This window comes from Planococcus citri, chromosome 3 (assembly GCF_950023065.1).
Source record: "Planococcus citri chromosome 3, ihPlaCitr1.1, whole genome shotgun sequence".
NCBI classification, from domain to species: Eukaryota; Metazoa; Arthropoda; class Insecta; order Hemiptera; family Pseudococcidae; genus Planococcus; species Planococcus citri.
Genome location: NC_088679.1, coordinates 76,793,610 through 76,805,902, shown reverse-complemented (window position 1 = coordinate 76,805,902; position 12,293 = coordinate 76,793,610). Strand labels below are relative to the sequence as shown.

Genomic DNA, 12,293 nt, shown 5'->3' with positions numbered 1-12,293 from the left:
GACAGTATTTAGGAGATGTGGTGCCCATTTTCTCTGCTATTATTGACAATTCTCAAAAAGTTGCGAAAACATTGATGAATTTTTGGACACTTTTCTTTGAATTTTTGAAATTTGCAATAATGATAGGAAAATTGGCGCCGCTGTATTTCAAAATATTTTTCCAGTTTCAGAAATGAAATTTTTTAATCAAAAGGAAATTGTAGTGGGGACTTGGGACTCCAAGTTACCCACCTAAGGAGGGAACTTGATGCCCAGGCGGGGGGTAGGCTAACTGGATTAGCGCCCTCTGGTGGACTGGTTCCACTGGAGCTAGCCTCAGCCGATGGTACCTGCCTCCGTGCAGTTGTATATCATTTGTTTGACGTAGCAGAGCTTTAACGCTGGCCTCTACTACTAGTATACAACGCTCAGCAGCAGAATAATACATTGTATTGTACCGTGTCACCCGTATGACTGGGTGACCATTTACCATTATACCTAATAAACGTTACATAAGCAACTGTATAGCTCCTTATTGGTTATTGGGTATAAGGGTCCCCAAATATTTGTTGGGTCTGACGTACAATCACCAAGTTAGTGGTGCCCCCAGGAGCGGATAGAGCAGGGAGTGGCACACCTCAGTGGTGTAAGTTGGTTTTCCCCCCAACAAAATATTTCCAAAACACAAATTTTTTGGTCTCAAGTCAAAATCAATTTTTTTTAAAATTTTCACCCAATGTTTCACTCCGGCCAATTTGAAAATACAACAATTCATATTTGAACCCCCAAAAATTGAAACAGGAGAATGAAAATTTTTTTAAGTCATATCACACAAATTTTCAACATGATACTTACGATTGGATTCTATCCCTACCAATGGAAATATGCTGAAGTTATTCTCATCCATAAACTGGGAAAGCTAGAACATGAAACCTCATTGTACAGACTTATCAGCTTATTGCCAATCCTATCAGCTAAAATCTTAAAAAAACTAATTTTACTAAGGCTATGGCCAATTCTGGAAAAAAGGAAGCTGATTCCAAACCACCAATTCAGATTTTGTTTGAAACGCAATATTATTTAGCAAGTACATCGTCTCGTAGAAAAAATTAACAACTCTCTCAATGATAAAAAAATGTGCACTGCAGCTTTTCTTGATGTAACCCAAGCTTTCGATCGTGTATGGCATGCTGGCCTCTTGATGAAACTTGAAAACCATCTTCCAGACATAATCTTCTTGGCTCGCTATTCAAATGATGAAAAATTTAGAGTTAAATATGACAATGCTTTCTCAGACTTCAGAACATTCTGAGCAGGAGTACCACAAGGAAGCATATAGAGCCCAATATTATGTCTTCTCTACACGGGTGACATTTCTTTGACAAGCGGTATATCCAGGGGTGCGTTCACTTTGCATATAAAACTCTGGTATACTCGATTTTATTACTTAGGTATAAACAAACTTTATGATGCACAAATTAGTTCTTTTGTTTCAAAAAATTGGAAAATTAATTGGCCAATAATAGGCAAATTTCTCTGAATAAAATGATCATGTTTGGTATTTCATTTGTCAACAGGAGACAACCAACAATATTTTTGTTTCTTGAGGCAAATTAATGTTTTGTTTATGGATCCAAATCTGTCAAAGAACGAAAAAACCTGCTTGGTTAATGCTTTGTTTATACCTAACAAAATTGAGTATACCCGAGTTCTACATGCAAAGTGAACGCACCCCAGGGCCCAGATGTTGCAATGGACAAATTACAAAACAACTTAAACGTAATGAACAAATGATGTCAAACTTGGAGAATCAAAATCAATGGTGAAAAATCTAGCTACGTCCTTTTTACCAGAAGAAAAGTCGAACAACTCGCTCACGAATGTTTAATAAAGATGAAATACCTACTTCAATCAAACGTCGTCAAATATCTGGGATTACACCTTGATAACCATCTCACATGGAGAGATCATATTCTGAAGAAGAGAACTCGACTCGACAAAAAACTCAAATCACTTTATTTGCTTCTTGGAACTAATATGCTGAACCCACAAAACACAAACTTATGTACATACAAATGGTTATTGAAACTAATTTGGTTGTATGGTATTGAACTATGGGGTTCTACTAGTGGATCCAATATCCTGATTATCAAAAGATTCCAGAACAAAATTCTAAGAAAACTTATACACTCGCTGTGGTATGTGAAGAACAACACCATTCTCAAAGATTGGAAATAGTTACCTAGTGTGAAATCAGTGATATCCATAAGAAAGAAGTAACATCTATCAGGAAAGAATTTCTAACCACGACAATGTAAGTACAGGGTGCGGCAGAGAAACCGAACGTATTTTAAATTGCAATTGCGCCTTCTGTATGCGAGTTAGAGAAACGAACAACCCGGCATTGGAAAGAGAAAAAAAGTACAATTTTTTTGGTATATTAACAAACTATCATGGAGGACTGGTGAGGCAAACAGCGCGCTTATGCGGGTGAGTGTTTTTTATGTAAAAATTATTCCAGCGTTTTTACAGTTAGTGAATTTTGAAACCATTTTGCAATTGATCATAAAAAATCTGTTTTTTCTGAAAAAATTCAGAGACATTGGGTCAAAAACTTTTGGGAGATAAGCTCTATGTGTGAAGAAACCCCTCCTGGTAAGCCAAAGTCCGCGAAATCCTCCCTGGTAATCCAATGTGTTAGTGAAGGGTTAAAGAAAAGTCCGAGTTGTTCTGCCTGCATGCCCGCAAATGCTACCAGGTGATGTCAAACGAGTTATCGCGACCTGAAATTGGTAGGAGGAGGTGCCAGGAAGGCGCGACGTGCCCACACAGCTGACAAAACAATGATTTGTTTACATCAGAAGTTTGGTAACCAGTTAATTTTGAGAAATGCCGATATTGTCTGGCTGCCACACATACCCGATTTTTCAGTTTGTGATTTCTTTTTATGGGGGTATCCGAAGTCAAAGGTGCATGAAAGTGATCCAGAGGAGTTGAAAACTTCGATTAGGCATCATTCCAGCCAAATTCCTCGGCCTATGTTGCAGAAAGTGTATGAAAATTTTGTTATAAGACTTCGGGAATGTGTCAAAAATAAGGGTAATATTTGAATGACGTTATATTCAAAACTACTAAGCTATCGAAATAAGTTTTTATATCAAAAAAATTGTACTTTCATTCTCTTTCCAATGCTGGGTTGATGGGCTCTCTAACTCAAACACAGACGGCTCAATTGTCATTTAAAATACGTTCGGTTTCTCTGCCGCACCCTGTATTAGTAAAAAATCTTTTGAATTGTGATGAAGAGATGTAATATACCGTCTGCGTAGATGTCAAGTATTGGACCTACCAGTGAGATTTCAATATTGATCGCATGCAAGCTAAATGTTACTATTTTGTAACAGTTTGTTTTTCTTTTTGTTCCTTCCAATAGATAAATGAATAAATAGGTAAATAAATAAATAAATAAATAAATAAATAAATAAATAAATAAATAAATAAATAAATAAATAGGTAAATAAATAAATAAGTCATACAGGGTGCCCAGAAATATCGAGCACCCCTAAAAAAGTTTTCTACTAAAATACTTTGGTTGGTCACAGTGAATGATAATAATGATAGCACATGATTGGTTGTTGGACTGGAGAGATAACATTCCACCAATCATATGCATCTATTTCACGTTGCCAACCTATATTTTTAATGAAAAACTTGCTTAGGGGGGCTCGATATTTCTGGGCACCCTGTATGAATATGATATCAATTGGAAAAATTGGTATTTTTCCCCTGCTATCAGTTGGCAAATTTTCAGTTGAATCCCCTTCCGCTAGCCCTTCCCATTGATCTTTTGCTCATTCAAAAATGATTGTATAAAGGGTACCAAGGAAAATTTTTGTGTCTGGTATCCAAGTGTATGTTTTTGAGCACCCCGAGCATGTTTCTAATGTCATGTCATACCCCCCCCCCCCCACCAAAAAAAAACAACAATAATCAATGGAAGACCTAAACAATTAACTTTGCAGAAAGATAATTTTTTTCATCAAATTTTGGCACTAGCCCATTCTCTGAAAATTCTGAAAAATTGCACTAAGAAGTAACCAAATCGTGGTCTATTAATGGTAATTGAAATGCGAGGAGCAGGTGAACGGGGAATTCAAAATTATACACCTCATCATTCGCGAATAATTTTGCGAAAAAATTTCAATAAAAGTGAAAGCCCAACACTGTACCTCTAGTATATAGCAAACTATTCTATTATTTATAGCCTTGAGTTGAGCTTTCAAATTTTTCCTGTTGATTTTTCTTATACGACTCGTTGAAGTTAATAATTAAGTGTTCTGTACCTATAGTACCGTTCATCGTTGTGTTAATCAATAATTGTTACTTCTTCGCTGCGCTGCGCTTGGGAGGGGAAAAAATGTTCAGAAGAGACCCATAAATCTGCTCGAGAGGCTTGAGGATATTCATAGATGTTTCCATCGCGCATAAATTTGTTACGCTATCAAGAATCATTAATAATGAAATGAATCTAATCAACGTGCTATCCGCAATCCGCAATTCGCCGATAATCTCGTAAATAAAACCTCGATTTTATTACGTGTATATCGACCTGCCATAAAAGTTGAAGTATTAACGCACAGACGGCAGCAGGCAGGCCGGCCGGCATTCGTAAAACTCGAAACTCGACGCTATTTCGACTTTTAAAAAAAAGCAGTAGCCGGCGGTAGGTGTTAACTCAATTGATCGGCGAACGAGTGGAAGTGCAACACTGAATTGATTTGATTGATAAAATGAGTTTCCAATCGACTTTGTTGATTTTACTACCGCGATCGTATCATTTTGCTGGTTATGTGGGCAATTTTTTTGCTTTCGAGGAGAATTTTTTATGCCACGATTTTGGTACGAGTATATTTAATGTTAGTGACCTTTAACGGATTTAATACGTTTTGAAACGGTTTCAATGCTTTTCCTGCTGCAATATACAATCCTGAGTGGAGAATTTCTTCATTTTTTGGCTGACTGGCTACGTTAAAGAGGAGGGAGACAAAGTAGAAAATGTCTTAGCGTCAAAAGCCAGGCATTTGTTGCCCTGACCAAAGACACAAGTGGTAAGAATACGATGTGATTGCGTGAGACAATCTTTACTTTACCTTCGTCCTGAGTGAGTAATATGCCCTATTATCGAAATAAATTCCTTTTGCCGTTAACTCGCGCCATTATCGCGATTTGCATAATGAATGGGAAACGTGTGAGCGACCCGTCGTCCGTCGATGCATGATTTATTATCTAACCCTTTAATCAGTCGTTCGAGTTGCTCGTAAAATACGACGAGACGTCTACGCGAACTATACGTGTACGCGCATTTAAAAGAAAAATTAAATTATTTCATCAAATGACGTGTTGAACGCAACTCGAGAAAAATTGGATACCCAGTGGTCGATCTCGATTGTGAATTGATTAATCCGAACTTAAATCACGATAAACCGGAATTACTTAGGTGTATTTGTCAGATGTATTAACTTAGGGAGTACAAGTGCGAAGAAGTGTTGGAGAAAATGCAAAGTGATGATTGCGTTAGGTGTCGAAATACATACATCGAGTCTATTTCGACACAAAAGCCTCGACGATCGAGGCTTTTAATAATTTACGAGGGCGCGAAATTGGCGTGGTTGATGGATTTGAAAATTGTGAAAATTTGACTAAATATGTGCCTCGAAAATTTTGGGAGATTTAATTTCCAAGACTGCGTTGTGTATTCTCAAAAGGTTCATTAAGCTGCAAGATGGGTTTTAAAATAGTGAAAATTCGACTGAATATCTGCTTTGAAAATTTTGGAAAATTCAATTTCCAAGGCTGTGTCGTGTATTCCCAAAATTTGGTTCGTTAAGCTGAAAAATTTCTCGTGCTTTGGATAAAATATGTAGTATTCCTGGTGTGCTTAAAACGTTATTTTTCATCTTTGAAACGTTCGATTTGTTGATGTATTTTTATACGTGTGTACTTGTGTAGATCTACCATTTATTTTAGGTATACTTACGTTATTTTTCTGTGTTCATTACATGTTAATTTTCAATTTTATGTTCTTTTTTCTTCCAGGAATCGAATCATTACGAGTGATGAGTCGAATTCGCAACTTTTGGAGCATCCGAGAAACGGTAAGTGAAACCGCGATTTTATGTTTTCTTCGTATTGTTAGTAAATTGGCCAAACACTCGAGATAAATTAATAGATACCTAGTTTTAATTTTAAAATTTAGCCATGTTTTGAACGAGTACGCGAATGTGCTCGTACGAGTGTTTTTTATGGCTTCATCTTTTTTGACTTAATTTTCGCTCTTCGTCGTCGTAAATTGCGAATTTGAAACAGTCGTAAAATCACAAATAGGTTATTATAATCTCGATCGGCGTTCTCGTAACGATTTCAAATGCTTGCATGAAATCGAAAGAAGTTCGACGTGTTTTGTATAGTGAATAAAAATTGAGTGATTTTTTTGTTCGAGCGTGTTTCGATCTGTCTGCTTGGTTTTGGTTGCGGAAAGGTTTATTGCAAAGAAAAACGTTTTTTTGGTACTTGAAATGAATTTTGAAATTTTGGAATTACCGTATCACGTCACCAGTTGCGCCCTTACAGAAATTTCATTTTATTTTTAAGTGCTGGAAAATACGTACCAAAAAGGTCAAAAAAAATGTGTTTTCGCAGAATTTTATTTCCTTCTGAACAGCTCGTTTCGATCGAATTTTTTTTTCATAGTCGTATTTTAATTCAGCGAATCAAATTACCCCGACATCCCCTCTTTTTCCGATGATTTAACTGAATTTCAAGTAGCTAAGTATCATTTTTCTCGCCTTAAAATTTACAATTTTTCAAAAAAAAAATCGAGTCAAAAAATCGAATTTTTAAAAATTACTTTTCCACCCCCATACGTAGGTTTAATCAAATTTTGGGAGTCAATGGAGGCGTCAGAGGACAGATTTTAAAAAAATGACGTTTGACATATTTTTACCCCATGTTCAGAAAATTAGGAGGGGGCAAAAGGAGGAGGTAGATTGCAGGACCGAATCAGGAAAATGAGCCAAAATTTTTGGGTCTTGTACCTCCTATAGTTTTCCGAATCTTTTCACTAAATAAAAATTTCTAGTTGCAAATATCATAAAAATCTATTTTCCTGGATTTATTTCGAATTTTTATAGCTTCCGAATTTGGCAAGATTTCGAAAATTCAGCTTTCAAAATTTTCTCAATTTTGAACATTTGGAAAATTTTTGAAAAATATTTTTGAAACCTCATCGTCGTTTTTAATTACCTTTAAAATACTACAAACAGATTTGCTCCAAGTGCATACCCCCAAGCAGTTGAGTACCAAATTTAAGCATTTGAAGAGTGATATTCCAAAACTCGCTTTGTCCATTTTCACAACTTTTCAGGAGAGAGGAAAAACAGTTTCCCTTCAAACGGGTAAATTGGATTTTCAGGCGAGTTTAGCACTTTATTTGGGTGGATTTATGATGTAGGAGTGTAGGTATACATTTCATCCACTAAATACTACTGAAAAAAATTTCAATAAAAATGGACAAAGCGCGTTTTGGAACATTATTTTTTTTCAATTTTTAGTGAATTGGCTATTTAGGTGAGTTTAACACCTCATTTTGGTAGGTTGATGATGTAGGAATGTGAGTTAATACTTCATCTACCAGGTACCACTGAAAACCCAACTTTGATAAAAATGGACAAAGCGAGTTTTGGAATATCACTCTTCATTTCATGATGAGAAATTTCAATTGATGAAAAAGTAACAAATTCCACCCCCAGTGGTCCTAAAGGAGGCTGGGGTACTAATGATGGCGGATTTCCTTTTTTCCCGATCGAAACCGGGCAGTTTTCTATCCGCACTCTGGAAGGAGGGAGGGTGCAGCATCTGCCAAATTGTGTTTTTCATAGATTTTACGTAGGTAATCTCAAACATTTTTCAATTGAACGAGTGGAAATTTAGTGTAAAGATAAAATAACGGGCGGGTGAAGGAGGAGAGTGGTTCTGAATTTTTTCAAATTTTAATGAAAACTGTCGAAATTTCAACCGAAGTTAAACCATGGGTACTGAAGTTGATTTTTTATCCCTTCAGATTTATTCGAAATTTTATGAGTAAATTGAAAATCTTTTGGAGATTTCAGAATGGCTCAAAAGAGATGGTTTCTTCTGGAGAGGATTGAAATGAATTATGTTATCATTTTTACCGTTTCGTTAGAGGAAAAAAATTCATAAAAAAGTGGAAAACTTGCAAAAATTACAGATTTTTTTGAATTTTTAAAAATTCATCAAGAATCCAAAAACGAACTTCTGCGTCTAAAATTTTAGTTGCTGGGTTTTTATTACTTACATTATATATTATTTGTACGTTCAATTCTCGATTTACCTATAGATTTTTTTTGATTTTTTCCCAGAATTTTGAGCTCTCTCCTCAGGAATTTGAATTTTTCAAAATGGATTTTGAGATTTTTGTTGGCGTGGAAAAATATCGAAAAAAATTTGTGGTCATTGCCTTCTAGTACATGGCATATTTCGGGAAGTACCCTCCCCCACCTCCGGGCGCAGATAGAAAACTGCTTTGCCATATTATTTGTTCAAAAATCATCATTTTGCAGTAATGAACGAAAAAAGGCATAAAAATCAGAATTCAGATCAAAAGGTAATCACCATGGGGGGCGGGGGTGAGACTTGAATTTTTTCCCAACTTTTTACCCCAGAACACCCCCCCCCCCCCCGGTCACCCCTCTTCCCAAGCTGATTATTTAGATGGGGTTCGAATAAATTTTGGAAGGGGGAGTTGGAAATAAAAATGTTGAATAATTTTAAATGCTCAAAAACGATGGTTTTATACTTGACAACAAATTTGAATTGTTCCATTGCAAGGTTGGTAGGTACTGAAATCCAAAATGAAGAGTGATATTCCAAAACTCGCTTTGTCCATTTTTATCGAAGTGCGTTTTTCAGTGGTACCTGGCAGATGAAGTAGTAACTCACATTCCTACATCATCAACCCACCAAAATGAGGTGTTAAACTCACCTAAATAGCCAATTCACTAAATATTTTTAAAAAAATAATCTTCCAAAACGCGCTTCATCCATTTTTATTGAAAATTTTTTCAGCAGTGTTTAGTGGATGAAGTACATACCTACACTCCTACTTCATAAATCCACCCAAATAAAGTGTTAAACTCGCCTAAAAAGCCAATTTACCCTTTTAAAGGGAAACTGTTTTTCCTCTTTCCTGAAAAGTTGTGAAAATGGACAAAGCGAGTTTTGGAATATCACTCTTCAAATAAAAAATTGGCAATTTTTTCGTGTCATTTTTCGTAGTTTTTTTTAGCCTTTTGACTTTTGAAAATCAAATTTAAAAAGAGAATACGGAACATTTTCGATTTTGCACGAACGAAGCGAGGCAATGTGTGAGGTACGAAAAAATTATTTTCAATATAAGAAGTTTCAACGTCAACATTTTGTGCTTTCTGGAACCCTGTAGGTAACTGGGTATTGATATGGTTATGTTTCTTAAATTTCTAAAGTTGATTTTCAATTTTTGAAATTTTTTTGAAAATTGAACTGTAGAATTCAAATCGACACGAGCGAAGCGAGAGCAAAAGCTTTGAAAAAATCGATAATTAGAAAATTACAAAATAACCGATGTAAAAAGTTGATCTTCATAGTTTCAACATTTGAAAATATTATCAATAGTTTTCAGGAAATTATAAAATTTTAAAAATTAAAATAAAGCGAGGACAGAAAATTCCGAAAATTAATAATTTTTCAAAAGTAAACCAAATTATTTTCGATGTGAGAAGTCAATTTTTCAATCCTTCATCTTTGATCAGAAGAAAATAAAAGGAAAATGAATTAATAGTCCGAGCGAAGCGATGGTGAAAGCTGTGAAAAGTTGATAATTCGAAATGTAAAACAACATAGGTAAGTATTGAATTTTTGATGATGGAAAAAGTTGGTTTTCGTGGCTTCAGCAATAATTATGTACTTGATTATTACACCCTACGTCAGATTATATTGCATTTGTCAGGTTGTGTTTTTCAACTGCGATTAAGTATTCTTTGATGTTCTTTGCTTACTTACGCAATTTCTTCCCAAATTTCCAACTTTTTCCAACTCATCTAATTTTTCCCAAAAATTATTAACAAATTTTTGCCTAAATTTTTCTCCCTGTAGGGTGAGACACCTTCTCCCCCCCCCACTGTTCAGCACACCTCTGCTCTTTTGGTAAAATGAAAAAAAAAAATCACAAATCCTCCAAATACGCGTTAAAAATTTTTTCCCCCGTCTACTTGGGTACTCTGTGTGTAGTTATGTCGTCTGTGACGACTTCTATTTCTCGTCGGTTGACGCCGAAAAGTGTGAGTTTTAAAGAAAGTCAACGAGATATACCAGTACACAGCGTCATTTGTGCTCGATTAATACATAATTTAATAGAGGATAAAAAAAATTTGAGAATATATCTTTCAACGAGCTCATCGTAGCTATAGAGACGTCGTTAATTCGAGAAAAACACCGAAAACACGCGTAATACGAATAGATAAGCAATTATTATACTCGTATAATACAGATGTACTCGTACATGGCATGGGCGAACACATTTTACATTGTCACAGTTCTCATCATCGTCTCGTCATCTCGGTGACACGATAATTATCACATATACAATGTTGCATATTGACGAATGCACATACGAGTAGGTATACGGAAAATTTCACAAAATTAAACGAGCTTCTTACTCAAAATGGTTCAGTAGGTATAGCCAGCTGCAGCACCGAATGCGAGACGAATTCAGAATTCAGGAAAACACGAACAGATTGACAGACTGCAGATGACGGGCTCGCGCAGGGTGGAAAACCCCATTCGATAATTTTGCACTCGACTTCGTGATATCGAATCGAAAAACACACGTGGGAATTTGATGGAAACGAGACGATATCGCTATCGCGGTCGTATACGTACGTAAAAGAAAAAAAAACACTTAAATTACCCGACACCGACCGCGAACACTTTGATTTTTCACGTGTCAAACTCGGAAGGAAGCAAAAAAAATTGCACTCGGAAGAGACGACTACCACAACGAAGACGTGGTACGCGAGTACTACAACTACATATGCTTCAAGATTGACATAAATTACATCACGTAGCGGCCGTTTTTGGCAGCTGGCCACTGTACTCGAGAAGCCGGCTTTTTATCACCGACAGAGGTAGGTACATTTTAGTATGTGATAAAGCGAGAGTGATTAAAAAGAAAAGTGGAGAAAAAAAAGTCAATTGTTATCAGCTGCGGAGAAAATGATGAAGAGATGAGGCGATTTACGAATACGAATGATGGGAATATCTATAGAGAGAACGTCTTCGTCGTGGTGGTCGTCATCTTCGCAATCAATCGCCGGACGTAGGTACTAATAGCCAATAGTAGTAGGTGATTGTGCATAGATGTGTGTAGGTTACCTGTAAGGTGCATATCTGCGGAATTGGTGCCATATTACTGAATGACTATGGTGATTTTGGTCGCGTGCATCATTTCCCACTTTGTAACTCAGTTTCACAGCCGACTAGAGATGGTCTCTCGAAGTCGTCGTCGTCGTCGTCGGTTTCTCGAGAGAGACTCGGAACGAAGGAAGAAGACACACAGGCACGGCCACGGACGAGATTTAGATCGAAATCGAAGAACTCGAAAAATGAATGGTGGTCGTAGTAACTGGCGATGGCGCGCAATAATAATGCACCATTATGCCGAACGCGAACCCGCAACTGTTCACTGTCCGCTAACTGAATGGCAATCCTACTTCATACATTTTATTATGCTGCACATTATTCTTCGACTAAGTGTCCCTCCCCCGCGTCCGCCCCGCTAGCCTGCTGTATATAGCACTCTAAATACTACTATACTATGTACTCGTACGATATATGTATGTACCAGTACACTCTGTACAGTACACGCCACAATTACACATCTTAGTCTGCATTTTTTTTTCTTCCTTCCTTCTCGTCGATATACGAGTATACTTGGTTCTTTTTTTTCCTACCAATTTTTTTTTATTAGGTATTTTTTTTTCACTACACGAGCGCGATACAATGCCGAGAGCAGACTTACATACCGGCGTAAGTACGTATAACAGGTCTGAAAGACCAAAGACCAGACTATTCCTACAACAGACTGTTTTATATTTCGTGACCGGATACCTATACGTACATATATTGATCGATCGCGATACGCGCGTTTTTCTTTCAATCGTTTTTCTCCTCATCATCGTATACGAGTATTAGACCTAGTT

At 36.5% G+C, this 12,293-nt stretch overlaps 1 protein-coding gene across 2 annotated transcripts in view; it reads right to left on the bottom strand.

Moving 5' to 3' along the window:
- Window positions 1-11,853, bottom strand: part of LOC135839371 (uncharacterized) — a 74,788-nt gene extending 62,935 nt beyond the window's left edge. The window contains exon 1 of one of the 2 annotated variants that reach the window (XM_065355364.1): window positions 11,467-11,853. In XM_065355364.1, the coding sequence (XP_065211436.1) occupies window positions 11,467-11,479 (13 nt within the window). In that variant the 5' untranslated portion in view covers window positions 11,480-11,853. Of the gene's footprint in view, window positions 1-10,751; window positions 11,128-11,466 lie in introns of those variants that run through there. The other variant, XM_065355365.1, reaches the window with a different exon arrangement.
- Window positions 11,854-12,293: the final 440 nt, after the last annotated feature.